We start from the raw sequence: 27,594 nt of genomic DNA, 5'->3' as shown, positions 1-27,594 counted from the left end.
TTAAAATTTAAAAAGTGATCAATTTGTGAGGGCATAGTTATCGTCAGAACAGCAGGCAAGACTGTTGGCATTGCAAGTTTATGACCCGCTTCAGCTGAAACTGTCGAACATGAGGGCAATCTCTAGAGGAGGCTCAGAGTTGGGAGATGTGTGTCTTGCCAGTCTCCCCTGCATGCCTTCTGCCTATGCCCAAGGCCACCTCTTCACATACCTTTATGCTCTTTCCCTTCCTTGCCCATCAGCTTGCACTGACCTACATTTTTTCTCATTTTCTAAAAAAAGGTGTAGAAAAAATATCCAAGTAGAATACATACAGACCATAATACAGAGTTTTTCAGTGCTAGTTTGTTACAAGTCTCATAACTTCTCGGCTTTTACGATAGCACACAGTTAAAGGTGCAGAAGTTTCAAAGAATTTGGAACCTTTCCTTAAACACATAGAAATCTAAAGGTTTATTTAAATTCAAAATCTTACCCTCATCCAACGTGTAAGACGATGCTGGGAGTTTCCTATTTACAGCTGCATAAACAGCTTCTGGCCTGCAGATTTTAAAAATAAATAAAAATAAAGTCATTTTGGTGACTGCAAGATACAATGTTCATTATTCAGTGACTCAAACTTTACAAAAGACACAAAATTCAAATAAAGTGTGTCTTGGAATTCATAGCTTCTTTTCCTCATCTGTGTACCAGGAAGTGTCTAATGTTTGATATTTTACTATGTTTTATATATGCTGTAAGCTGGCCAGAGTGGCTGGGGAAACCATGCATCTTAACAGAGCCTTATCCCTTTGCCTCCAATTACATTTTTCAAACACCTATATAATAAACCAGATAGTACTAAACCCGGCTATGGGCATTCAGAGCAAACTGGGACGGGTACAAAGGTTAATCAGAAATCTATGTGATTTGCCAGTTGAATTCACATAGCTGGGATGAAAGAATTCATGATTTCATTTGTTTAAAAAGAACAGAAGGAATGGTAAAAGGCATGTCTGAAAGGCCTCCTGCCTAGACACTGAGGGGTGCAAGGGGGGGCAAGGGACATGCACCTTTCTGGTGCTTCCTTTCTCAAAATATATCCTTCATCCCCAAATTTATCTCTAAATCACTTAAGTTCAAAAGAGCTTGATGATTTAATGCAATAAGAAATGAAAGGGAAGCCTAGAATAAAAAGTCAAAGGGCACTTTTAACTGTTCTTATGCCTGCCTAATTCCCAAATCTGTTATTTGTAGCCTGCAGTTTAAACAAGGGATACTTTCTGAAAGAGACTCTCCAGGGAGCAAATGTTGTGTACCCACTGCTCTGAACCTCAGTCCAAGTTTCCGTTCATCCTTTAAAACACTACCCAATACATTTTTCATGCATCTTTAACCCCAAAATTCCCAGAGCCTTACTCCTCTTTCTGGCTTTCATGTTCAGACAAGATCTTCACATAGGATTTGGGAAACCACCCTCTTCCTCGACCTACTTCTCCGAACCACCAATTTTCCTGCTGCTCCAAGACAGTAATAATGTCATTTTTTGAAAAGTTCAAGTGGTTATCTTTTTTTGCAGTCCAGGAACAGAGTGCTTGTGCTTTTAGGTTTTCTACAACTTGCCCCTGTTAAAAAACAAAAAGGTATCAGATGCCAATCATTTATGCAAGTTTCTATGCTTTAAAGAACTTTATTAGACAGAGTAATTTCTAGAACAAATACTTGCACATGATAATTTAAAACCAAACCAGATACTCTACCTAGGAAGGAGGTAGACTTGGGATACTATCAATAATTAGGTAAGTTGTCCTTGTAAGGACAACTCAGTTTCCTCATCTGCCGCAACTTATGTTTTTCTGTTACACATATTTCAGCAAATGCAGTTGTATTACAAATAAATGGTTAGCCAGTTCCACCTCTGCAGACCCTAAGCCTTATATCCCTGGGTATTCAGTGCTGGAGGAACAGTGCAGGATACAAAGATACAGGGACATAAATCACTCTTCTATAGGTAGAACATACCTGGCCATGGATGGGAGAAACAGATCCTGGGGAGACCGTACGAGTAAAAGCAGATTTTTTCTGACATGTGTTGACATTTAAACTTGAGAAAGATATATTTTGGTAATCGGATTCGTCGGCTGGCTTACTTGACGAAAGCGGCCTGCAAATTCAATATATGGCAAAGGTAGCACTTTAAAGCATGTAGTTGTGAAGCAGCAAAGCTTCCAAAATGCATGTAAGATTCATAAGCTATGAAGCTGTGTGCAGAATTTCAAATCAATCACTGCCATTCAACCTTAAGCTAAACAAGGGAAAGATCACTTCTGAACTGAAAAGTAGCACTACAATAACTGCCACTATTTCTTAATATACAAAGCACATTTTTGCATAAACTGGTATACAATGGCCAAAATTCTAACACAGTTAGGCATCACCGAGTTAGAGCCTAAATCTTTGTTAGACTGAAGCCACTATATGCAGCATGCCAACTGAGTTGGCCAAAGCTGTTCTGTAGACTTCTGTCAAATTGTGTCCAACTGTTCCATTGTCCCTCAAAACACGTCTGGCTGTGGCCTGTGAGAGGGTATGACCTGTGGCAGCCACTAAGTTGTGGAACTGACCACAGAGGTGCATCAGGCATCTTCCTTATTCAGCTTTGAATAAGATGCACTTCTTTACCCTCTCTGGCTTTTGACACTTGAGAAGCATATTTTTAAAACCCACTTTATTTCTGAGACTCTAAGTTATTTTAAACCCGAGGACTTTAGGGTGAATCATCATCATCATCACCGTCCATTTTTGCGTGGTAGCAGAGTATTATGGTGCACTTACTCTACAGGAACTGAGGCAGTTGGTAAGGATACCACAGGAGGAAGTAGAGCTCTCTTTGGAGGTGAAAGGGTGTTTTCATTTTCAGGAATTTTTTCTACATAATTGCCTGGAAACCAGCCCTGATGGCCTTGGAAGCTCCCATATAACCAACCAGGCTCTCCCTCAGTTTTCTCAGCAACCTGGAAAAAAGGATGGAAGTGTGACAAAATGTTATCAACTAGCTTATTAGATAGGTTTTAATTCTTTATTTTACTGCATGGCACGCTGGGTATTTTGCAGAGAAGACAAAGGCTTTAATTTGAAATAAATATCCTATTAAGAATTCAGGGATTATCAGCCATTTCTTACCTGAATTATGTCTCCAGAACTGAAACTCATCTCATCATTATTCCTTGCTTCAAATGGATATAAAGCTCTATAATTCACAAAGGCAACAGATTTCCTAGACTCAGAGGAACCCACAGCATGGCCTGGAAAGTCAAGGAGGAACTATTACTGACTACTAATCTTGTCTGTTATGTTCATTTCAAAGCAGCAGTCAGTCCCTGCTTTGGGATTTGCATAATTGAACAACATTGGCCTTTCAAGCCATGAGAAAAGCTGAATATTAACATTAGCTAAGGCGTAATTTAGACCTGTGAACTGATCTCTCCCACTAAGGCCACATATATTAATGGATTGGTAAAACCAGTAGACAGTGTGGGACTAACAGACTTCAGGGTTTTAAACTATGGTAGCTAATATCCTTACAAAAACCTGGGTAAGATACCTTCATTTTTCAATGCTGACTTAAGACTTTGTCCCTTTGTCTGTTTAAGAATGTCTACATTTTTTTCATTTAGCTGAGAAATGGGTTTCTCAGACTCTTGCAGATTGGCCCTGTCTTTTCTTCTCTTCTCTTCATCAAAGTGCTTATGCCTCTCCTCAGCTTCTTTTGCGAGCAGCTCCTGCCTTCTTTTGTCTTCTTTTTGCTTCTGCCTTTGCTGCTCAGCATCTCTCAGCATCTCGGCCTCTTTGTTCCATTTTTCCTCTTCAAGTTTCTCCTCTGCCAATTTTTGCAACTGGGCTTCCCTTTCTTGCGCAACTGCCTCCTCCGTTTTTTGTCTTTCCTCCTGGATTTTTTCCTGCATTCGCTCTTCCTGTAGTCGCTTTCTCCTCTCTTCTTCCTCCCTCCGGATATTCTGCTGCCACAAGTTCTCTTTTTCCCGCTTTGCTTTTCTTTAGAAAAAAAGCAGCGAAAACACTGTCAAAAAATGGTATTTTTTATGCTGATACTGAAAAGAAAAGACTTGGCACAGATCCTTAAATCAGCTGCTCTCAGTTTACATTATTATCTTCCTGTAAGCTCTGAAAGTCCTAGGACAACTGAAGCATCATAATAGCGATAGGAATGGTGAAGTGGATATATGCTGCCCTAAACTTTTCAGTTATGCAATCTTACGATGGTTAAGAACTGGCACCATATTTATTTTTGTCGCAAAAAAGAACCAGTAGGGCAGGGGTCAGCAAGATTTATTTTGCCTGAGCCGGATCGGCCCCACAGAGATCCCTCCGTGGGCCGGATCACACACATGCCTGCGATTTTCAGCGCCTGTGCATGCGTAGATGTGATTTTTGGCGCCGCAGAAGCGAGTCCCCGTGCCGCGCTGGTTTAGCACAGTGCGCAAGCAGGAGGCTTGGTTGGGGGGGGGTCGCTCGTGGGCCGGTCAAACAACCTCTGTGGGGCACTCCGGCCCATGAGCCTTAGGTTGCTGACCCCTGCAGTAAGGTGTAGAAAATACAGACTCCATAAGCATCTTCAGAAACAGCAACTTTTTGCAAAGATTGTTGCCATATGCTGAAGTTAGGCTTGCTAACCTGTAGGTTTCAGAATCAATTCAGAAGGTTTTTCTATTATTTAAAAAAAAATACTACTGTGAGGCATAGTATGTCACATAAAATGGAAATCTTTCATCCCAGTTAATTTTGTAATTCAGTTAGCAATTTCTTATGGAGTCACTGTTTCAATATTATCTGAACGTTTCTTTTTGAAGTGCAGTTCTCTAAAAATGTACAATTGCCCAATGAGATTTCAATGTAGCTAGAATTGTGATCGCCAAGAAATTAAAAAGAACCCATGCTAAAAAATAAAAAAGTTGTGACCATTTTTATACTGATAGCATCAATCAAGGTGGGTCACAACTGCATCAATAAAAAGAGTTACATTTTAAAATGCAATATTCAATACAACACAAAAACAGAACCAAGGTACATAAATGTACTGGGGCGGGGAATCAAACCCAGAATGACAGCCCACGTAGTAAGAGGAAGTCTAAGCCTGTCATCTAAGAGAGTGCAGAGGAGGCCCTTTAGAAAAAAGCCTGCATTGTTTTAATTTATCCTGTTACCGTGCAGCCTCATCTTCCACTTTCTTCTTCTGTGCAAGCTCAGCTCTTCTTCTTTCTAGTTCTTGGATTTTATCTTGTTTGATCCTGTGGAGCTGCTCAAGAGCTAACTGCTGTGTAGAGTAGGTTTCTCTTAGCTCCTAATAAGAAAATATAACATACATCAAATGAGCAAATCGGGGGTGGGGGGTGGGGGGACTTGATTTAGTGTTCTGCAATCCAAGTCAGGGTACGAAGAGGCAGGCAATCCTACATTGAGAAGTGTTCAATCTCTGTATTAATACAATCAAGAGAACAGGTTCAAAATTAAATAGAATACTTCTGAAGTTTACATTTCCAACACAACTTTCTTTTAGCTACTGGAGGAAGCAAGATATTATGGAAGAAATTAGAAGAGGGGTTCTAGCTGATGCTTGTGTGCAACAAAAAGCCTCTCCAGAGGTGGGGCTCTCCTAAACTGTGTGAGCTGCATTGAAATGGGCTTGGGGGGTCAGGGGGGACAACTACTAGATACTGAGCAGAGGAATCATGTGCAACAAATGGTGTGTAAGGAGACACAAGTCTCCCAAATCTTCTCTTATAATTTATATTTCACTCCATTAGACTGAGCAGGGGGAGATTTAAGAGGCTGTGGAGGCAAGAGCTGAACAAAACAGACAGGGACGTTTAGGTGAAGGAGGTGGGTGACCTTAGAGCAGGAGGTGAATCTGTGTGCTCTCAACTTCTCTAAGGACCCATTTTGGTATTCAGACATGAGACACTCATTTTACTAAGAGAGAAAAATGTTCAGATGTGATAATAACGTGACAATTTCAGACCTTTCATTCATCAATCTGAAGGACTAGAACTGATTCCATTTCAGAAGAGCTAGTAAGATTTCAATAATGAAGGAAAAGCTGTGTGCAACTAAATCTCACATAAAAAACAATGACAATCAGATTAAGTATCTGGTAGTAGTTAGTAAGCTAGCAAGCTTCATATTAATGCTTTGATTTGTACCTCCTTCAAGCATGAGCAGACAAGATTTGAAAGCAAACAGAAATGCAAAGGAAAAAACAAACTGTGCTGTACTGCACTGATACTGAATAGACTGGATTTTTGAGTTAAGGGATTTAAATGCAATTAAAAAAAGAACACTATGAAATTATTATAAGCAAAAAAAGCCAAAGATTAGAAAGTAACCTTAAGTAAGAGGAAGAGGTTGTTGAGACAGCTTAGCAGACACAAAAGGCACTGATGAACAGAAGCATCCATAGTCTCATACTGTAAGATAAGGCAGATAAAAAGCTGTTACACTTTGCACTGCAATTTTTATATATATAGGGAACTTATGGTGTTGTAACTGGTCAATTTAAATTACTCTCAATTAGCATGTTAGGTATTAATCATGCTATCTCAAAATTATTTTCTTGAAGAGTATATCAATTCTACCCAGACACAGTTACTGATGTGTTTTAATTTCTAATTATTTTAAAATGTTTTAACTGTTTTAGTGAGAATTTTAATGTTTCCCATACACCATTTAAACTGCTTTAGTATAAGCAAATGGAATATAATTTTTAAATAAATGAAAAAATCAAATTCCGCCACTAACCTTTCAGCAGTTATGTCTCCTTTAGATAGAACTTGTCACACTACTATTGTTTTTAAGTGCAACCCGAAACAAAGTGTTGGAAAAGTAGAGTGTTCTTATTTCATCATGGTTTTTCCCCATTTACTCCACTACATAGTCCATGTCCCTACGGTTTTTCATTTCCACTGGGCTGTTGGGTTCTCTCCACCTCTGAGATTTTTCAGCAAAAGTTGGAGTCTCCCCGAAGCCTTTTACCAACTCCCTCTTATATGTGATGAAGGCGATTTGGCTATATAAGGAATGGCGCTCAGGTAATAAAGGTCTATCTGTTTACACCAGTGCTATAATGCAGCAGCCAGAAAGAGTTAAGCTGCATGAGAACTGGCTTGGTCGTTGCTTAGATGGTGAAGAGGTTGAGAATAATTGATGGCCTTCCTAACTATGCCCTGTGGTTAGCTTTTATTAAAACCAGAGAAAAAAATATCTTAAATTATTAATTTGCATAGCCCACAGTTTTGTTCTGAATAGACTATGCAAAAATGTTATGAATTCTGTAATTTTTGCACACTGTTATATTTCCCCCTGTATATTTTTATTATAATCTTATTTAATTGTTACCCACTTTGGGATGGCAGTATTCAATGACAAGTAAATTAATTCAGTTTGCAACATTAAAAATGGCACCCATACCAATTTATGACCATGAGGCCCTGTATTGCAAAATGCTGACACATGCATTATAAATGTCAAATAAGAGACCAATCTGTGAACATCTAAACAGTATGAATGGAAAGGACAGAAAAGGCACGCAACCTTTCATTGGCCCTTATCGGCTGAAATACTGAACTAAGCTTGAGAAACAGAAGAAAAATCAGAAGCGAGAAAATTTTTCATAGGAGGGAGGGAATACAACAAATTATTACTCTGATTCACAAATAGGAGGCAAGATTGTACCTTAAGTTGATCATCAAAAGCATCCATTTCAGAAAGCTTGGTAGCTGTTTCTTTTTCTAGTGCATCTAGTTGTTCTCTAAGTCTTTGGCATAATTTTTCCTTTTCAGAGGACTTCTTCTGTAATGAATTAAGGTCTGTTTCTGTCGATGAAAGCCAAAATCCAATGTTTCATCTTAAGAACATTTTGGTTATTTTCCCCCCCTTCACTTATATGGCCCTTGTAATTAACAACCTGCTTTACATTTACCCCTGCCACAATCTCATCAGCTCGTTAAGAATTTGGTACCTTTTGAAGTCAGAGAACTGAGTCTGAAAGCTTGTCCAGATACTCAATAAATCCATGGTGGGAAAGAGGTTTCAGCTGATGGCTTAATCTTACCCTGAATTGTTAAGAGTTGAAGCATGCCTACTTTGCCATCTACTTCACCCCCTGCTTGACACAGGGAATTCCATGCTTGAGTGTCACCAGCAGATGGTTCAACACCTATAATTCCTCCAGAGGAGGAGGAGATGCAGTTTGAACTAGGCAGATATCTTCCATAGCCAGACATGTTTTGATCCAGCAGTGGTCCTCAGGGGCAAATCAGATGGACTTTTTTTTAACAAAAAGGAAATAGAAGTACATCACCATCTATCAGTTCTATGTATTTGAATTTCTGAGCATCCCATGTTCCAAGGGTCCCCTTCTAGATTCAGGCTCAAACTGTCCTTTTCAACCCCTCACCTTCATTTTCTCCTTCCTTCCCATCACTGTTTTGGTAATTAAAAATAAAGAATGACTGAGAAGGATAAAGATAAATAATGCTGAATATACTTACTAGGAGAATTGCCCATCTGCATATGATTCATTCTCTCACTTAACTGCTGTTTTTCAGGAATGAGGAGGATCAGCTTATTCTGATATTCCTGCAGAGTCGGGGATAAAATTTTAGAAAGTTATCATCAGTATACTTTCTTTACATATTTAATAACTTAATGCATTACAGCCCCACCTTCTTAGAAATATATAAGGTATATATTCATGGGACATCTCCTGAAATCAATTGCCCTTTGATTTCACCAGATTTATGTTGAGTATGACTTAACTGGATTTCACCCAATAATAGTAATTCTACAGGAAGTTAGAGAGACTTGGGACAAGCGCAACATTAGGCTTGATTCTGGTATTTCTCCATGGGAATCCACAGTACATCCTGATATTGTACTACGGTCAATATGGAGACCTATCAGTTCAAGTAAGAGTGACACAGATTCTCCATACTTTAGATAAAATTTTGATATGCTTAAATGTAAAGAACTCTCAGCTGAAAATTATTTATAGATAGTATTTTATGACCCCACAAGAGAAATGGACAAACCAGCTTATATAAAAGACACGTCCAAGAATAAAGAAGGATTTAGGACTTGACAGTTTTTTCTTAACCTTGAAGCATATTGGCATAACAAATATTGTTACATGCTACATGCATTTAAGATTCTGTAAGCTGTACCTTGTAAAAACTAGAAAAACCTGATAATTTAACCATCAATAGCCTTTATCCTTGTTAGGTCATTTGTAGCGTTAAAAAACAAAGTTTAATTGTATTATTTTGAGAAATCTAGCTATTGGAGGAGAACTGTTTGAACAGAAGCAAAAACTGTTATTATTTTGTAGCTACATCTTAACACAGATGTATTAAAAATACCCCCCTCCAATTCATTCATGTCCTTCATTCTCTGGAACACACAAGGCCACAAGTTGAAACTTAAAGTGAGATTTCATACTTGAAGCTGTTGTTGTAGCTGCTTGACTTCAATAATTTCCAAATCACATTTCTTTTCCAGAACATCCAGATCATTTTTTTGAACTTGTTTTCTTTTTATAACATCTTGCAATCTCCCAGAGATCTGCTGGTGTTTGCCATCCTGTAATGAAAATAATCTAAAATCAAACATCTGATTCGAGAACATAAAAACATGCCTCTAATATACAGAGTATCAGCTAATCACTACCTCCAAGACAGAAAGTTAGTCAAAACCAATTAACAAGAATTTTTAAGATAAAATATTATACAAGCTGGGAGATACTCTCAGGGTCAATAGTCACTGAAGAAGTAAGCGTGCACATGAAAGCTTATACCCAGAACAAACTTAGTTGGTCTCTAAGGTGCTACTGGACAATTTTTAAATGTTTTATTTTGGCTGCGTCAGATCAACACGGCCACCTACCAGAATACAGAAAGATGTTTGAAAAGACAATGTGTTGTTGTTTGGGTGAGCCCGGGGGATGTCCCCCAGGTGCTGCTGGCTTGGAATGCCCATCCCACCTGACCCCCCCCCCCCCCAGGCTGGCTGGAGCTGCCAGTCCAAGAGCATCTGCAGGAGCTGTGTTCCCTACTCCTGCCAGTGGAGTTCTCTATGTCCTTTGCAGTGCTGTGTCTCACCAAGGCATCTAGCTCAAGACTGAGGCTCTTCTTCTTAGAGGCCAGTTTGACAATTTCTTCTTGTTCTCGATTACGCTGATTAAGAAGATCCTGACGCCGAATCCTCTCCCACTCCAGACGCCGTTGGCGCTCAAGCTCCTGCTTTGCTGCCTGCAGATAAAATAACCACTAAATGTTCAGTTCTTTCAAAAGTGCTAAAGGGCAATGAATTATGGAGAATGCGCATTTCAACTTCTTTAAAGGGGGGGGCCTCTGATCTGAAGACAAACATTTATCCTACCTTTCCATAGCCGCCCACTTGGTGCTATTGCACTGGCAATGCCATACAAGAGGCCCTCGCTTCTCCAAGCCCAGGGGAAGGGGCCCATGCCATGAGGGTCCTGGTTCTGCTGCAGCAGGTTGCATGTACTCCTTCCTCTGGGCCTCACATTCAGGGGTTCCCTGATTACCAGCATCCTTCTCAGCATGAGGAACTCAGCCTCGCCCCTTAGCTGGTGACACTACAGCCTCGGACTTCCTGTCGAGGTCACTGCTGGACTCGGGACTGCCTACCTGGACAGGGTTGCTAGCGCATGCACGACACTGCAATTCTGTGTGACAGACACCTGGCAGGCACTTTCTGGAGGTGCTTAGGCAATGCCTAGAAGGGGCCTTCACCTCAAAATGAAGGCAGCCCAGCTATTTGTGCTGACTGCCTGAACACTTCAATGGAGAACTGGCTGCTTGAGGCTGAGCTTTGGCTGCCCCCAGACACAGCTGGGGCTCTTGGGTTTGGTGTCATCTTTAGGGACAAGTGGGTTTCAGCACGGTGGAAAAAGAATGCTTAAGTGAAGATCACTAAACAGCAATAAACGGAAAAGACATTGCTTTGCAGATTAAAAATAGCAATTAGCAGAACAACCTCCCGCCTTTCAATTTCTTTCTTTCTTTCTTCCTCCTTCCGTTTCTCCATCTCCCGCTGTTTTTCCAAGTGCCTTTCCAGTTCAAGTTGTTTCTTTCGCTCCTGCTCCTGCCGTTCCCTCTCTCTTCGCTCCTTTTCTTCTCTTTCCCTCTGAGCCTTACGCTCCGCCTCTCTCTGCTGCTGCTCCAACAACACCTGGCGGCGTTTCTCTAGCTCCATGTTGCCTCTCTCATAGTTTGCTTTCCTCTTGTCCTCAAATGTAACTAGATTAAAGAATAGTAAATGGCATCAGAGCACAAAAATTGATCTAATGCAGGTTCATTTCTAAAACAAGGACAGTACAGTGGTACCTCGGGTTAAGTACTTTATTCGTTCCAGATGTCCATTCTTAACCTGAAACTGTTCTTAACCTGAAGCACCACTTTAGCTAATGGGGCCTCCTGCTGCCGCTGCGCTGCCGCGGTGCAATTTCTGTTCTCATCCTGAAGCAAAGTTCTTAACCTGAGGTACTATTTCTGGGTTAGCGGAGTCTGTAACCTGAACCTCAAGTAAGATCACTGACAAATGGAAAAGCATTTGTTATATGCACAGGGCTTTGATACTGAAGTGATTCAAAAAGGAAATTAAGTAAATAACCATAGTTTTGGGTTTCTTCATCTTGCCTGCTGCTTTCATAGTCCCATGTTTCTCAAACGTGAGTCCCTATCATCCCTGACCACTGGTCTTCTCAGCCAGGGATGATGAGAGTTGCAGTCCAACAACAGCTGGGGGATCAAGTCGGAGAAACGCTGCCACAGTCCAACCACTCTGACTCCACATAGCCCAATGTACTGCTGCTTTTCGGTCCTGACAACGTACCACTGCTACTGTAAACAATGTATACTTGAGTCCTACAATTGTTATTAAGTGCTCAAATGGCTTCTATGAAGCAAACTGAAGTCAGGCACACATAATATCTGAAATATGGGATAAAACAACGTTTCTTTCAGTTCTTAATGCCTTTTTAAAGTCAACTTTGCACTCTTAACATAAAAAAGAACCCCACTGTTACCTGGAAGTTTTTGGGGAGGTTCTTCTTCCTGCATTATTTTCTGGTATGTTGGCAGAACACAATCAGTATTTTCAGCACATTTTCCACTTCTAGAGAGAAGAAACAGGGATTTTTTTTAAAGGACATCTTTTCCATTTATTATACAATTTTAATAACATACCATCTTGTGTTATGCACCTCATAGAAGGTGGCACTAACTCCGGAGGCAGAGTTAGTGGGAGAGGCTGCCCAGCTTTGGCCATATCAGTCAGATGCATGGCTAGTATGAATTCCTCTGCTTTCAGCTGTCCATTGCCATCAACGTCCGCAAGTGACCTAGGAAGACAGAACAACTGCATTAGAAGAACCGAGGAAATATGAAACCGCAATCTCATTGTTTCAATGCAACATTCTAGTACAATATCTTCAAGATACCTCTTACTAACTTGAACAATTCTGAAAAAGCAAATACCCACAAAAGCACATTTGAAACATAATTGGGCCTGCATGGCAGTTTCCCCCCAAATCATGCTCACTTGCCTCATACTCGAATTCACATGTGACACTGGGTGAGGGGAAAGTTGAGGCTCCAACAAAGAGTCTTGAAATGAACTGGCAAGCAGCTGACTGACAGTGAGAGCAAGCCCACTGGGACTGTCTGTGCAGCTGAGGTGGAGCTCAAAGTCAGGTGAGAGGCGTTGGTTCCAAGTTCTGTGAGATTGGTTGTGCCACTGAGTTCCCCACGTGGGACTCCTTGGTGCAGCTGATCCTTGAAGGGCTTTGCAAGGCCCCTATGCAGCACTCTGTAAAGATGGTACTCTATGGTACTCCAAAGCACTGTGCAAGGTTGTTCGCAAGTCCTGTGTGGTGCACTGACAACTGTGAGGTCTACATGCCCCAATTCTTGATGTCAGGTGAGGAGTGAGAGCATCCTGTGGTCAAGTCTAGCCCCATCCTTGTTCTAAACCCATACATTGTTAATGTTTTGATGTTTAATGCATTGAAGGATATTAATTTGGAGTCCAGCTGATTTTAACTGGAGAATTAAACACCCGTTTTAATTCTCCCAGAGGCACGTGGTGTGAAGTAGTAGGACAGGGGTCTTCAAAGCACGGTACGCGGGCCAGATCTGGCCCACTAGACTCGTAAATCCGGCCTGCGGACCCTGCCAGCCACTCAGTCAGTCACCGCACGCTGAGGTAAACCTGACATGGTGAGGCATTTCCTTGGAAAGAACCACAGACGCCTCACCTTGCGGGGACTGATTGAGCGGGCGGCAACGCTTCTGTGGCTTCCGATTGGCTGCAGGAAGCTCATGCAGCCTTTCAGAGTCCCCACGCCACTGCAACCTTTCATTGGTAGAGCCGCTGCCACCACTTTTAATTAAAGATAATTTTTTAAAAAAGAAATTAAACAGATATAATCTCAACACCAGAATTCTGCAATTCAAGAATAAGCATAAAATAAAAAGAGTACAGTATTAAATATGCAATGTAGACTATTACATTTCTTTAAAAATTACTCTATGCTTATTAACACTGAGCAGCACAAAACATCAAAGTCTTATCAATTTATGTGTGGACTTACCAAATAGTAGCTAACTGTGTCTGGGAAAGGTTTGATTGCAGAAGAATATTTTTTGCCTGAAACCCTGAGTAAATCAAAGATGAAAAGTATGATAATATATAAGTCAAGTATGTTAATATATAAATCTAATTGCACTCAAGAACCAGTGATATTTTTTACCATCTACAGGCCAGGGCTCATCCACTTTTCTTTGTCCTGTGATTTATTCTGTTTGGACTGTGATTTCTAGACATGGGTCTGAGAGGTTTTTCTTTTGTTCCGCACTTTCCCAGATGAAAACTTGCTTATTATTGCTGGACTGGAACAAATGTCAGTCTGCAGAAAACCTGATTGACATTTGCTCTGATTCAGCCATGAACAGCAGGGTTTCCCAGGGAAAGCCACAGACCAAATGGAATAAATCACAGGACAAAGGGAAATGTGGATGAGCCCTCGTTTGGTTTTACTCGAAATATAATTTGAAAAGTCTTAGTCTGTATTATAATAATTTAAGGTCTCAAATATATAAATTAAATGTACAAGGCAAACATGTACATAAATACATAAACCACATCTCTGAAACAGTACAGGAAGACAGTCCTGAAACCATTTTGACTCTCCCAAACTGACCAAATGTTTCTCTGCAAGGAGGAAGGAAATGAAAAAGCCTACTCATGGTCTCTGTGCTCACAAATACTGCCTTTAGGGCACATTTAAGGTGTGAATAGGGTGAGCCTGTGACCTGGATTCAGGAATTACCGTATTTTTCGCTCTATAAGATGCACCAGACCACAAGACGCACCTAGTTTTTGGAGGAGGAAAAGAAGAAAAAAAATATTCTGAACCCCAGAAGCCAGAACAGCAAGAGGGATCACTGTGCAGTGAAAGCAGCAATCCCTCTTGCTGTTCTGGCTTCTCTGATAGCTTCGCAGCCTGCATTCGCTCCCTAAGACGCACACACATTTCCCCTTACTTTTTAGGAGGGAAAAAGTAAGTCTTATAGAGCAAAAAACACGGTAAATAGTTATAATAACATAAAGGTAAAGGTACCCCTGGCCATTAGGTCCAGTCGTGGACAAATCTGGGGTTGCAGCGCTCATCTCGCTTTACTGGCTGAGGGAGCCGGCGTACAGCTTACGGGTCATGTGGCCAGCATGACTAAACCGCTTCTGGCGAACCAGAGCAGCGCACGGAAATGCAGTTTACCTTCCCGACGATACCTATTTATTTACTTGCACTTTGACATGCTTTTGAACTGCTAGGTTGGCAGGAGTATAATAACATAAGAGTAGCCAAAACTCAGATAATGCAATCAGGTAACTTGCCAGCCAGGAGATAAACAACACACTCAGGATTCTGTTTTAGACCGCCCCCTGTGGTGTAGGTATGATGTATTGGGGTGGTGGTCCTGGGCTACACCCCTTCTATGATGTATGTATGATGTTTCTGGGGGTGGTCTGGAGTTTGAGGGTGAGCAATTTTACAAGTCTATATAAGGACAGGCACACCTTGGTTCTGGGTCCTCCTCCTTTCCTGCGTGTGAGGGGAGCACCCTGTTGCAACAGCTTTAATAAAGATCAGGTTTACTAGCTGCTTTGCTTCTCAGTATTCTCTGGTTGGCCTCTGTTATTTTCTCCTACCGATGGAGAACCTACAAAGGACTCTATAAGGGCTCTTGTGTACCCCATAAGGGAATAAGGGCAGATTTTGTTTACACCACCTGCAAAGATACACTTATTTATAAAAATCTTCAAACATGCAAGTGCAGTTTAAATATTACATTTGTACTGGGATTTCATTTTCTTATATGGGAAAATTATTCAATTAATTATAAACTTAATCTTCAATTGCAATCCCTTTCCTTTAAAACAGGAACATTATGAACAGGAGGAATCTTTTTGTCAATTAACTCATGAATCACTCATTAATCTTTGCAAGCTTAAATATAATACTGTAATACTAACCTGACAGGTATCCACTCATCCCTTTATCAAGGCTATTAAACTTCTGCCTGTATTTTAATCTGGAAGCCTGAGGAACTGCCCAGTCTGAAAATCCAATCTTTGGTGAATTCCCAGTTAGTGAGGTAGTAGAAGAAGAATTTGAACTGCAATATGAAAAGAAGATCACATTTGCAAGAAATCTAGTATTATATAAATATATGTTCAAACTGGAACATTGTTCCTATGTTTTTGTGCAGCAACAGTTTATGTGAATAAATGACTTCTGTTTTTCCAAGTACTCACTTTTGTGGGGAACCAGATAGATTGCAAAGACCACCCAAAGAGATCTTGAAAAAAACAGAAACTTGCTATTGAGACATAAATCTGCCTGAAGATCCCTACCTACTAGAGCCAAGATCTATCAGGGACTGTGTCTTCTGGATGTTGGCACCACCAAATCCGCCCATCATGGGACTGTATGAACTAAAGTGAGGCAAAGCTGAAACAAGAGAAAAGCACATAGTTCACAATGCAAGGCAAAAGTATCTCCATGGATCACTTGGGCACCAGCCTGACTCCATACCAAAAACTTTAAAAATTAATACTATTTGGATGAAAATTTTCAGTAGAGAAATAAAGTAAAAAAGTGAGGAAAAGTGAACATGAACCAAAACCAAAAAACAAAATGAGAAAAAATTACTTGAAAGTATATATAAATGTATAAAAGTATTACAATTATTCTAACGAGTATAGACTTATTAAAAAGTCAATATGCTTTGTATAAACACATTCCAAATATCAGTCCAAATGCATTCCAAATATCATCACCATATTTTTCACCCTATAGGACGCACTTTTCCCCCTCCAAAAATGAAGGGGAAATGTGTGTGCGTCCTATGGGGCGAATGCAGGCTTTCGCTGAAGCCTGGAGAGCAAGGGGGGTCGGTGAGCACCGACCCCTCTCGCTCTCCAGGCTTCAGGAAGCTATCCGCTAGCCATGGGAGACCCAGCTCTCCCAGGGCTAGAGGAGACCTTGCCGGCACCCAGAAGCTTGGGGCGCGCTGAGCTCAGCACGCCCCAAGCTTCGGGATTAGCGCAGCGCACCTGGGGGGGGGATTTTCCCCCTTTATTTCCCCCCCAAAAACTAGGTGCGTCCTATGGGCCGGTGCGTCCTATGGGGCAAAAAATACGGTCTATTTATCCATACCCAATTTGTTTCTATCTTACAAGTGTAGTCCTATCTTCTATGCATTGTTCAAAGGGGGGCATGGTATTATCCTTCCAGCATATTATTAAACATTTCATAGAATCATAGAATCATAGAATCATTTGTGCCCATAACTCTTTCAACTCATTTTTCAAATGGTTCTGTCTTTTATTTTTAAGCTTGTTTTCATAAGTACATCATTTGGAAATCCATTTCTGACCAAAGTGGTGACCCCTTTTGCACTGGTTGCATTTCCGGCAAGAAAAACCCACCCCACCCAGTCTTTCTATAATAATTATTTATCCTGTTCAATTAAATGGGTCTCTTGTAGATAAACTACGTCAGCCTGCAATCACAGAATAATAGAATTGTTGGAAAGGACCACAAGGGTCATCTAGTCCAACCCCGTACAAAGCAGGAATCTTTGCTCAAGGTGGAGCTTGAACTCATGACCCTGAAATTAAGAGTCTCATGCTCTACCAACTGAGCTCAAATATGCCAAAATTAGCTTTTGCTTCTTGGATTATCAGTTTTGACCCCTTTATGAACGTTCTTCCATTCATCCGTTTAGTTGACTGTATAAACCAAAATTCAATTTCTCCCCTGTATTAAAATATACAATATAATGCCTAGAATTTCTAACAAATTCAGAAATTACACAAACACTAAGCTTAACTGTCAGGTGCTGGTGGTGGTTGCTCGTGAGTAACCAGGTAGGACTCCGACCTGTCTTTTACAGGTTTTATTGGTGCAAACTATTTACAGTGCAGAGCCCTAAAGTTCATGTCCGTCTTAGTCGCTTGCAGATTCCGGGAGTGCCCCCTTCCGGTTTCTCCCCCAGCATAAGAACTTACACACCCCAAATCTCCACCTCCCCTCCGTATGTTTCACCCCTCTGCGCAAGCAGGGTGCCGGAAGCGTCGTGTGTGCCTCCTGGGCAGCTGGGCTAGGTGAGGCACTTGGGCTCTCCGTAGCATCTTTGAGCCCTCCCTTCACCCAGCTACTCCCCTCCCCCTCTGGTCCACTGGAGGTGGGGCTTTCTCCACTGCCGGGCGAGGAGCTGCTTCTCAGAAGCGCCCGAGGCTCTCTGTATCCCCCTGCCTCCCTCCCCCGTTCTGATGGCAGTCCTCTGACATTAACTTATTAGATCTATGCACACTCTATTTCCCAGATTAAAAATAAGCCTTAAGTAAATCTTAAGAATTATTTTAAACTGTGCTTATGTGAGTGGAAAAAATGGATAAATAAAAATAGAACAAAGCTTTAAAAAAAAACAAAGTGCAAAACACAAAGCTCAAAAATTAAGTGGGTAAATGAGCAAACAAAGAAGAAAAATAAAAACTAATGAAAAAGAAAAAGCAAAAGAATAAAAAATTGACTCCATACCACAAACCTGACGAGCTTTGAGAACTAGTCTGACTACAACACCCTAATAATTTATGCTAATTTATAGCCCAATTCTATTTTTTCATTTTCTTCAATACATTCTCTACAGGCAGCACCAAGTTGTGTAACTTTCCTACCATGATTTGGCAGAGCCCTTCTTTAATAACAGTGAGCCTCAGAGGCTGAGAAGGAGGACTTATGAGGCAAGGGGGTGCTTAACCATCTCCCTTCCTGACATTTGTCCCCTCAAAACTAATCTCCTCCTCTTTTCCCCACGAACAAGGAAATAGCTTTCATGGATTAGTGACCTTGAGTAGGAAAACAGTGTAAGGGAAAAGGCTGAGTACCACCTCCATCTTGCTCTCCATAGCAACATCCAAACTTTCATTAAAACAACAAAATATTTGGCGCGGGGCATCATGCATACAATATTTCCAGTGGAAAGTGGTTAGCGTAGCAAGAAGAAGGAATTTAAGGTGGAAAAATAATCAGTTTAGTATTTGCTAGGAGGAGATTTTGCATTCAGAATCAAGGCATTGGCCAACATCCAACTCAGATTGCCCAGACTGGAAGTATGCCTCTTGTCGGACATGATGATACTTACTTGAAGAGTATGGTAGTGGCTGGAGGAGGCTGGTTGTTCCATTTGGCAATGCAGGGGTGCTGGTGGAAGGCAGCAGAGGAGCAGAAATAATCAGGGGGGGGATGGACGTTACAGAAGCAAAAGAGGACATTGGAGCTAAAGGTGCCATTGTAGGAACAGATGCTGGAATAGACAGATTTGGCATACTGCCCATGCCTAGAAGAGAAACCAAGTTGTTAGTGATAGCCATATAGCTGTGAACAGCCAGGAATTGGGGAGACATGACTCACTTTTACTAGAGAGATCTACACCAGGCTTTCCCAAACTTGTGTCTCCAGCTGTTTTTGGACTGCAGCTCCCATCATCTCTGACCATGGGTCCTACGAGCTAGGGAGGATGAGAGTTGTAGTCCAAAAACAGCTGCAAACCCAAGTTTGGGAAACCCTGAGCTACAAAAACTAGCTTTAGATAAGAGGTCTATGCTTACACATAAGTTTGCTTCATTCGAGCAGTTATACAGCCAAGGTTTTCTCCCTAATAACACATCCCAGTTGCCACAGGCTTCAGAAAAAAAGAACAAGCAATATGCTCCAAGTACTTGCTTAAAGCAATAGATGTCTAATATATAGTACGATTAGAGGAAGAGAATAATTTGTTCAATGGCATCCACTTTCGGCACATTGAAAGGTTTGCCTTAAAAAAGTAGGGTTGTTTTTTGTAAACCCACTTAGAACAGCAGACCAATGCAGCAGGCAGCAGTTATGAGTTGCTCTGTGGTCTCTGCGGCCACAGCAGGCACTGCAATTCTCCAGTGGCTTGCCTTCACCCCCCGAGGCACACTCCATTGTCTATCGAGACAGACAGGTGCCAACAACATATCACAAACTGCTTTCAAAACTCATCCTACTTTTTAAAGGATCATGCCATATGGCAAACATGGTTGCACTTTGAAACATGCAAGTCCTAACCCCTTTCCAGCACACAGAATTAGCTGCACTATTTCTGAGGCCCATCCTTATTATGCCATCAGAGCACAGGAGAATCATCTCAAAAGTACTCATTATTCATTTTTATGACAAAAATATTTGATAATATTTAGCTATATTTTCTGTACATATCTTTAACATCATGATCTATTGTCTAATGACAACAGATTTGAACATAGCTATTTATTTATCAATAATAATTTAAGAGGGGCAGTCTTTCTCCAAACACCTGTACATTGATTCATATTCATGATTACCAAAACGAGCAGAAATCAAGGGAGAGAATGCTGGAGGTTGCTTCATCATTGGAGGGAGTACCACGGGCAAAGGCTGGCCTTGTAGCTTTAGTTTGATGAGTTTCATTGCTATAGAAAACTCTTGCTGATCCATTTTCCCATCCTTGTTCAGGTCTGAAAGTGCCCTTAAAAACAACAATACAACAATGTCTATATATTTGTATACGTTCTATAGTTCAGTAGCAGAAGACTATTTTCCTTGCCAATTACTCCTATTTGGCAGGGAGCTCTTAGTATTTCCACCCCCACCCCTGGGATAACTCTTCAGGAGCAGCATCTCTTGGAAAGAAAGCAAGGTTGCTAGAGGCAAACCTATGAATTACCGAATTTTATCCTTCAGCTAGGTTGGAGAGAGGTTACAACAGAGCAGAGAATGACAGAAATTGGGCAAGAGTAAAATAGGGACATTAATCACCTGAATTGCTCTATGCTCAAAAACTCCACTGCATCCTGTATATAGAAGTGGGATAGCAGCTCTAATCACTTGGCTCAGAACATTAGGATTTATATTCCACCCTTTCATAGTAGAAACAGAGTCGAGAGTGGCCTACAGCAGTTTAAAAGTTCCAAAATATTTTTTGAAATGCTTACACAATAAACAGTAATGCAACTAACATATGCTGACAGAGTTTAAGTCTTCAACAGTTGCTTCTATTCAGAATCCCAAGAAGCAAAAACAATATAATCTGTTGTTTCATCCAGTTGTCAGAAAGAATTTTGCAAACAGAGTGATAAGAGCATAGATGCTGCATATTCTAGTAAGTGAGCACAGTGGAAGCTTGGGTTGCGAACGTGATCCATGCGGGATGCACGTTTGCAACCCACAGTGTTCGCAACCCGCAGTGGCGCGTATCTGCACATGCGGGTTGCGTTTCAGTGCTTCTGCGCATCCATGACCCCCGAAACCCGGAAGTAACCCATTCCGGTACTTCTGGGTTTCGGCGGGTCCGTAACTAGAAAAAATGCAACCTGAAGCGTCTGTAACCCAGGGCATGACTGTAATAAAAAAGGCAGACCATATACCTAAGGCAATAAGGGTACTATGCACCACCCAAGGATCAGAAAATGCAACCATCATGGCAGGAAGCATGAAGACCTTGCTGCTTGTTTACAGTTTTTGAGTTTTTACTCCAAACTCAGTTAACAGCACATGGCACATTCAGAGGCTGCTAGCACCACAGATGCATTAAATTCAGTTTGTGCTCCAAAACATTAGTCTATTCTATCCTAATATTTTTGTCTTAGGACAGAAATTTAGATATACAGATCATGCCATTCAACATTTCTCTGACAAGAATAAGACAGTTGTAAAGAACAACACTATTCGGGGGGGGGGGGGAACAGGAGCAAGACGGTTTGAGCATATTACACCAATCCTGGTCCAACTGAACTGGCTACAAATTAGTTTCCAGGCCCAATTCAAAGTGCTGGTTTTGACCTTAAACGGCTCAGAACCGCAATACCTCAAGGACCCCCTCTTTCCCCATGAACCTACTCGGACGCTGAGATCATCTTCTGATGCCCTTCTTTGTATGTCCCCTCCTTCTCTGCAGTAGCTCCCCGTCTGTGGAATGCTCTCCCCAGTTCACCTGGCACCTTCACCATACACCTTTAGACGCCAGGCAAAAATGTTCCTTTTTAACCAGGCCTTTGCCTGACTTGATCTACATCCTATAACACTTTTTAAAATGCTGGCTCTTTTTTTTGGGGGGGGGAGGGTTATTGGGTTATTGTTATTGTTTTGATTTCATGTATTTGATATGTTATGTGAACCGCCCTAAGACCTTCAGGTATAGGGCGGTATAGAAATTAATTTAAAAAATAAAATTAAAAAAATAGGAACAAATCATATCCTTAAAAATCCTAAAAATCACTGCAACACCCCCCCCCCATGGACATATGACCTGGGCTGCTGTGTGTAAGAGAAACCTGGTGGACAAGCAGCGGCAAGAACCGGCCCGTCTGCTTCATCCAACCAAGTCTCTCTTACACATGTCAGGTCTAGTCCTCCATCCACGATCAAGTCATGGATGGCAGTGATCTTATGAATCTTCAACCTGGCATTGCACAGCAGCACCTTAAGGTCATGTGTTGATTCCAGTATCCTTCCAGTCGAGACCAGACCCGGAGGCAGAGATAGCCTTCAAACAACGATTAAACCTGCCTCCTCGGGAATGATGTGGTCTGGTCTTAGCGTAACTCCTCCTCCTGCCTGTGATCACTGAGATCGGATTTCCCAGCATGGAGCCCAGACAGCCCCATGGTTTCCCCTAGAGCTGAGGGCGATGAAACACTCGCTGAGACAACTAGAGCACTGATGGCGGAAAACTCATTCTGAATCGGACCGGACATGGGTTAGAGCTCAACATCAAGCCTACCAAGTGGCGATAGTGACGGGGAAGAAGACATTCTTCACTACCTGTGTTGCATATGAAGAAAATAGCAACAGGGGACTCTTTCAGGTGGTTCACAATCTAACGGAACCACCTTCGCCACTGGGGTCTGGTAAGGACCCCAAGATCTCCTGCAATGATTTTCCAAAGGTTTTGCAGATACAGTTGCTCAGATTCAGAAAGAGGTAGACTCCACCATGGGAGCAGGGCTGGAACGGGAAACCCGTCCAATATGGCCAACTATTGCCCGGTCTCAAATCTTCCATTCTTGGGCAAGGTGATTGAGCAGGTGGTTGCTGAACAACTCCAAGCACACCTGGAGGATGCAGACCATTTGTATCCCTTCCAGTCGGGATTCTGGCCTCATCATGGGACTGAAGCTGCCTTGGTCGCGCTGGTCGATGATCTCTGGTGGGCTAGCAACAAAGGTGAAAGCTGTTTCCTAGTTCTGCTGGATCTCTCAGTGGCCTTTGATACCATCAACCATCACATCCTTCTGGGCCATCTAGAGGGGCTGGCAGCTGGGGGCACTGTTATACAGTGGTTCCGCTCCTCCCTCCTGGGCCGTGTCCAGAAAGTGGTATGGGGGGATGAGTGTTCGGACCCCTGGGCTCTCACTTATGGGGTGCCTCTGGGTTCCGTCCTCTCTCCCATGCTTTTTAACATCTATATGAAGCTGCTGGGAGAGATCATCAGGGGATTTGGGCTGGGTGTTCATCAGTATGCGCATGATACCTAGCTCTACCTCTCTTTTAAATCAGAACCAGTTGAAGGCGGTGAAGGTCCTGTGTGAGTGCCTGGAGGCGGTTGGAGGATGGATGGCGGCTAACAGATTGAGGTTGAATCCTGACAAGACAGAAGTACTGTTTTGGGGGGACAGGGGGCGGGCAGATTTGGGAGACTCCTTGGTCTTGAGTGGGGTAACTGTGCCCCTGAAGGAGGAGGTGCGCAGTCTAGGAGTCATTTTGGACTCACAGCTGTCCATGGAGACACAGGTCAATTCTGTGTCCAAGGCACCTGTCTACCAGCTCCACCTAGTATGCAGGCTGAGACCCTACCTGCCCGCAGACTGTCTTGCCAGAGTGGTGCATGCTCTGGTTATCTCCCGCTTGGACTACTGCAATGTGCTCTACCTTTGAAGGTGACCCGGAAACTACAACTAATCCAGAATGCGGCAGCTAGACTGGTGACTGGGAGTGGCCACCAAGACCATATAACACTGGTCCTGAAATACCTATATTGGCTCCCAGTACATTTCCAAGCACAAGTCAAAGTGTTAGTGCTGACCTTTAAAGCCTTAAACCACCTTGGCCCAGTATACCTGAAGGAGCATCTCCAACCCCAACGTTCTGCCCAGACACTGTGGTCCAGCTCTGAGGGCCTTCTGGCGGTTCCCTCACTGTGAGAAGCTAAGTTACAGGGAACCAGGCAGAGGGCAGCCGCCCTGTAGAACGCTCTCCCATCAGAAGTCAAGGAAATAATCAGCTATCTGAGTTTTAGAAGACATCTGAAGGCAGCTCTGTTTAGGGAAACTTTTAATATTTCATGAATTAGGGAAGTTTTTTATTCTTGATGTTTTATTGTGTTTTTAATATTCTGTTGGGAGTTGCAGAGTGGCTGGGGAGCCCTGGCCAGATGGGTGGGGTATAAGCAATAAATTATCATTATTATCATTATATAATCCTTATTAAACACATTCAGTAAAGATATAGACGTTTGTGCTATCAATATAACAATATTAAACATATCTGCATGCATGCATGTATGTATTACCATATTTCAGCCAAGACTGGAGACGGCAGACCCGACTGTAAAAAAAAGGTACGTGCCTGATCACCTATATGGAAAGAAAAAAAATGGGACAAGGTGAGTCATCATCATTAATACAATTCTCAACTTTCCATTGGTGATTTTTTCCTTAAAGGACTCATTAATATACTGGACCATGTTTTTAAAAGTTATCAAAGTGCTTCAACTATTTGATATTGCAAATGCAAAATTACTGAGTGGATTTAATGTTCTGATTCACAAATCAATCAATGAAAATTTTAACAATGAGAAAGAGCCATTATTAATTGGATATATGTATTTGTAAACACCTATTCCAGCAGGAACATAGCACAGCTCCACTTCAGCCTGCTGAAATACCAGATTCCCTTTACTCATCTGCTTCCAAAGTGACGGCTACTGCCATTAGGGCCCCGTGAAGACCCAGAGGGAACGATGAGGGCTACTGGTATCTATATCTAAGTGGTGAACATAGGAACCAACAATATCCTTGATCAGGGTCACCAACATTGGCCCATGGACACTATGTCCCTGAGAAGGGAAAGCAGACTCTGAGCTTTTATTTAAAAGATATGTGTGTGTGTGTGTGTGTGTGTGTGTGTGTATATATGCTTCCTAGAAGGAAAGCTATGAAGCAAAATGTGCACGCACCCTTCTAAGTGACTTCTGGGGAAGGAGCCAGACCGGATGCTCCTGCCTATCAGTAGTTTTAGCCAATGAGTGCCAGAGCTGTGATTGATAGGTGAGATGCTTGGGCCCCCTGCTTCAAACTATGGAGGGGGCTGAGGCGCCTTGCCCCATATACCACTATACACCACACACACACACACACACAGTGCAAGCAAGTAAAATAAACATACACAATTTTACAAAAATATGAATACAATCTAAGCCTATCCAATTTTATATAAAGTCCAGACTAAAACAAGTGAAAATGCATAAAGCTAATAAAAATTAGTACAGTGGTGCCTCGCAAGACGAAAAGAATCCGTTCGCGAGTCTCTTCGTCTAGCGGTTTTTTCGTCTTGCGAAGCAACCCTATTAGCGGATTAGCGCTATTAGCGGTTTAGCGGCTATTAGCGGCTATTAAAGGCTTAAGGGATTAGCGGATTAGCTGCTAAAAGGCTATTAGCGGCTTAGCGGCTTAGAAAAAGGGGGTGGGAAGCGAAAAAAAATCGCAAGAATCGCAAGACATTTTCGTCTTGCGAAGCAAGCCCATAGAGAAATTCGTCCTGCGAAGCGCATTGAAAAACAGAAAACCCTTTCGTCTAGCGGGTTTTCCGTCTTGCGAGGCATTCGTCTTGCGGGGTACCACTGTACTTTCTAATCAAACACATAAATCACATAACAGAAGAAATCTTACATACAATTTTCCAAAAATCAATAAAAGGCTGTCATGATTCTCCAATTTTAGGTTTAATTGCCTGCCAAGTGAGGCAAACCTTCCCTATTGAACTCCCCAGGCAGAGAAGCAATATGAATGGTCTCTCCAGGTAGCCTACAGGGGCCAATTCTCCACATTCCTTGAGTTATCTGCTCATTATCTGTATACCACCCTTGCTTGAAAGAATGGTGGAGAGGATTGGGTTGACTGGAAGACTGGAACATGGGGAATGAAAGGCATGCATCTGAGGATGGAGACACACCACCACCCAGAGCCAGGCCTACTTCCAAGCACCAACTCCCTTCTGGCCAGACTAGACTCTTTACCTCTTTAAACTAAGGTGAAAAGCTCATAATAATAATAAATTATTATTTAAACCCTGCCCATCTGGCTGAGTTTCCCCAGCCACTCTGAGCAGCTCCCAATCGAGTGTTAAAAACAATACAGCATTAAATATTAAAAACTTCCCTAAACAGGGCTGCCTTCAGATGTCTTTTAAAGATAGGATAGCTGCTTATTTCCTTCACATCTGAAGGGAGGGCGTTCCACAGGGTGGGTGCCACTACCGAGAAGGCCCTCTTCCTGGTTCCCTATAACTTTGCTTCTCATAGCGAGGGAACCGCCAGAAGGCCCTTGGAGCTGGATCTCAGTGTCTGGGCTGAACGATGTGGGTGGAGATGCTCCTTCGGGTATACAGGCAAGGCCCTCTCAGCACCAGATGCCTGGAGATGCTCGTTCACGGGAACTTGGGCAGTCCTGCGAGTTCTCATGAGAGCATCTCAGAGCCCGTGCACTGAATAGGCCTACCCCAAGCAAGGTGGGGAACCTGTGGAGTGAGGTTCACTCCGGGCACCAGCTGATGGTAGAAGACCAAGTTCCAAGGAGGCGGCTTGAATATGCACCTTTTTGTATACACTGAACTCTTGGAACAGAGTCCCCACGTAAGGTGTGGCCGTCCTGTACTTGTAAATGCTATCAATCTGGAGGAACCCCTTGCTTCCTTTATGCCAATTTTCAACTGAGAGCAAATTCATGATTTAAATCTTCAGATTATAATTAGGAAGGCAATTCACTGCAGAAGCACACACCAACCTGTGACATATCCCCCAACTGGTTTAAGGCTGTCAAACTGCTTGTCATACTTCATTCTCTCTTCCAAGGTGATGGCCCAAATGTTTGAGCCTCCTGAAAGCAAAAGGGAATGCTTTTTTAAAAAGTAGTTTTAAATGGGTATAGTCAACTGAGGGAAAACGAACCTTTATTTCCTAAGTGATAATATTAAGCTCACAACTTTTTAACACACTTTACCCTCACCAGTTTGGCAGGAATGCTTTTATGATTCATGGTATCTTGTTCCCTAGATGCGCAATTATTTGCTGACTGTTATTCTCTCAAGGTTTTTTCCAGCTTTAACACAATTATATGGACTTTACAGCATTAGCGGGCATGCTTTCACCATTGTTGACTTTTCAGTTAAACATTATTTAGGTATGATCTACGTATGCTCAAACACCATCCTAAAAATCCCTACCATTCAAATGATTTATGGAAGACAGTTACTCTTATCTCATTTTCTTCTCCTTTTTCTCCTCTCTCTCTCTTTCTCAAGATCATGAATTTAGAACAAGAAGTGTTTCAGTATTTTATTTATTTCTTGCCCAATGCTACCATTCCAAATAGGCACTAGCTACCAGCTCATGCAAGGGACGCCGGTGGCGCTGTGGGTAAAAGCCTCAGCATCTAGGGCTTGCCGATCGAAAGGTCGGCGGTTCGAATCCCCGCGGCGGGGTGCGCTCCCATTGTTCGGTCCCAGCGCCTGCCAACCTAGCAGTTCGAAAGCACCCCCGGGGGCAAGTAGATAAATAGGGACCGCTTACTAGCGGGAAGGTAAACGGCGTTCCGTGTGCGGCTCTGGCTCGCCAGAGCAGCGATGTCACGCTGGCCACGTGACCCGGAAGTGTCTCCGACTGCGCTGGCCCCCGG

General features: G+C 42.3%; 1 protein-coding gene across 14 annotated transcripts in view; it reads right to left on the bottom strand.

Annotated features, from left to right (window-relative positions):
- Positions 1–27,594, bottom strand: part of ITSN2 (intersectin 2) — a 70,339-nt gene that overhangs the window by 31,478 nt on the left and 11,267 nt on the right. For 7 of the 14 annotated variants that reach the window (XM_083435532.1, XM_083435538.1, XM_083435537.1 and 4 more), the window contains exons 3-23: positions 26,704–26,796; positions 24,213–24,276; positions 20,008–20,171; positions 18,786–18,980; positions 15,991–16,087; positions 15,610–15,752; positions 13,667–13,730; positions 12,278–12,415; positions 12,101–12,189; positions 11,050–11,312; positions 10,149–10,298; positions 9,490–9,630; positions 8,544–8,631; positions 7,726–7,865; positions 5,202–5,338; positions 3,584–4,032; positions 3,163–3,284; positions 2,815–2,993; positions 2,002–2,143; positions 1,399–1,604; positions 476–540 (exon numbers count right to left, since the gene is read on the bottom strand). In XM_083435532.1, coding sequence (XP_083291658.1) covers positions 476–540; positions 1,399–1,604; positions 2,002–2,143; positions 2,815–2,993; positions 3,163–3,284; positions 3,584–4,032; positions 5,202–5,338; positions 7,726–7,865; positions 8,544–8,631; positions 9,490–9,630; positions 10,149–10,298; positions 11,050–11,312; positions 12,101–12,189; positions 12,278–12,415; positions 13,667–13,730; positions 15,610–15,752; positions 15,991–16,087; positions 18,786–18,980; positions 20,008–20,171; positions 24,213–24,276; positions 26,704–26,796 — 3,129 coding nt within the window. Of the gene's footprint in view, positions 1–475; positions 541–1,398; positions 1,605–2,001; positions 2,144–2,814; positions 2,994–3,162; positions 3,285–3,583; positions 4,033–5,201; positions 5,339–6,380; positions 6,462–7,725; positions 7,866–8,543; positions 8,632–9,489; positions 9,631–10,148; positions 10,299–11,049; positions 11,313–12,100; positions 12,190–12,277; positions 12,416–13,666; positions 13,731–15,609; positions 15,753–15,990; positions 16,088–18,785; positions 18,981–20,007; positions 20,172–24,212; positions 24,277–26,703; positions 27,299–27,594 lie in introns of all 14 variants that reach the window. The other 7 variants (XM_083435535.1, XM_083435528.1, XM_083435540.1 and 4 more) reach the window with 3 other exon arrangements.

The sequence above is a fragment of the Podarcis tiliguerta genome (assembly GCF_965153285.1).
Source record: "Podarcis tiliguerta genome assembly, chromosome: 3".
Taxonomy (NCBI): Eukaryota; Metazoa; Chordata; class Lepidosauria; order Squamata; family Lacertidae; genus Podarcis; species Podarcis tiliguerta.
Note: the sequence above shows the minus strand (reverse complement) of the source record. Positions and strands in the feature narration are given on the sequence as shown.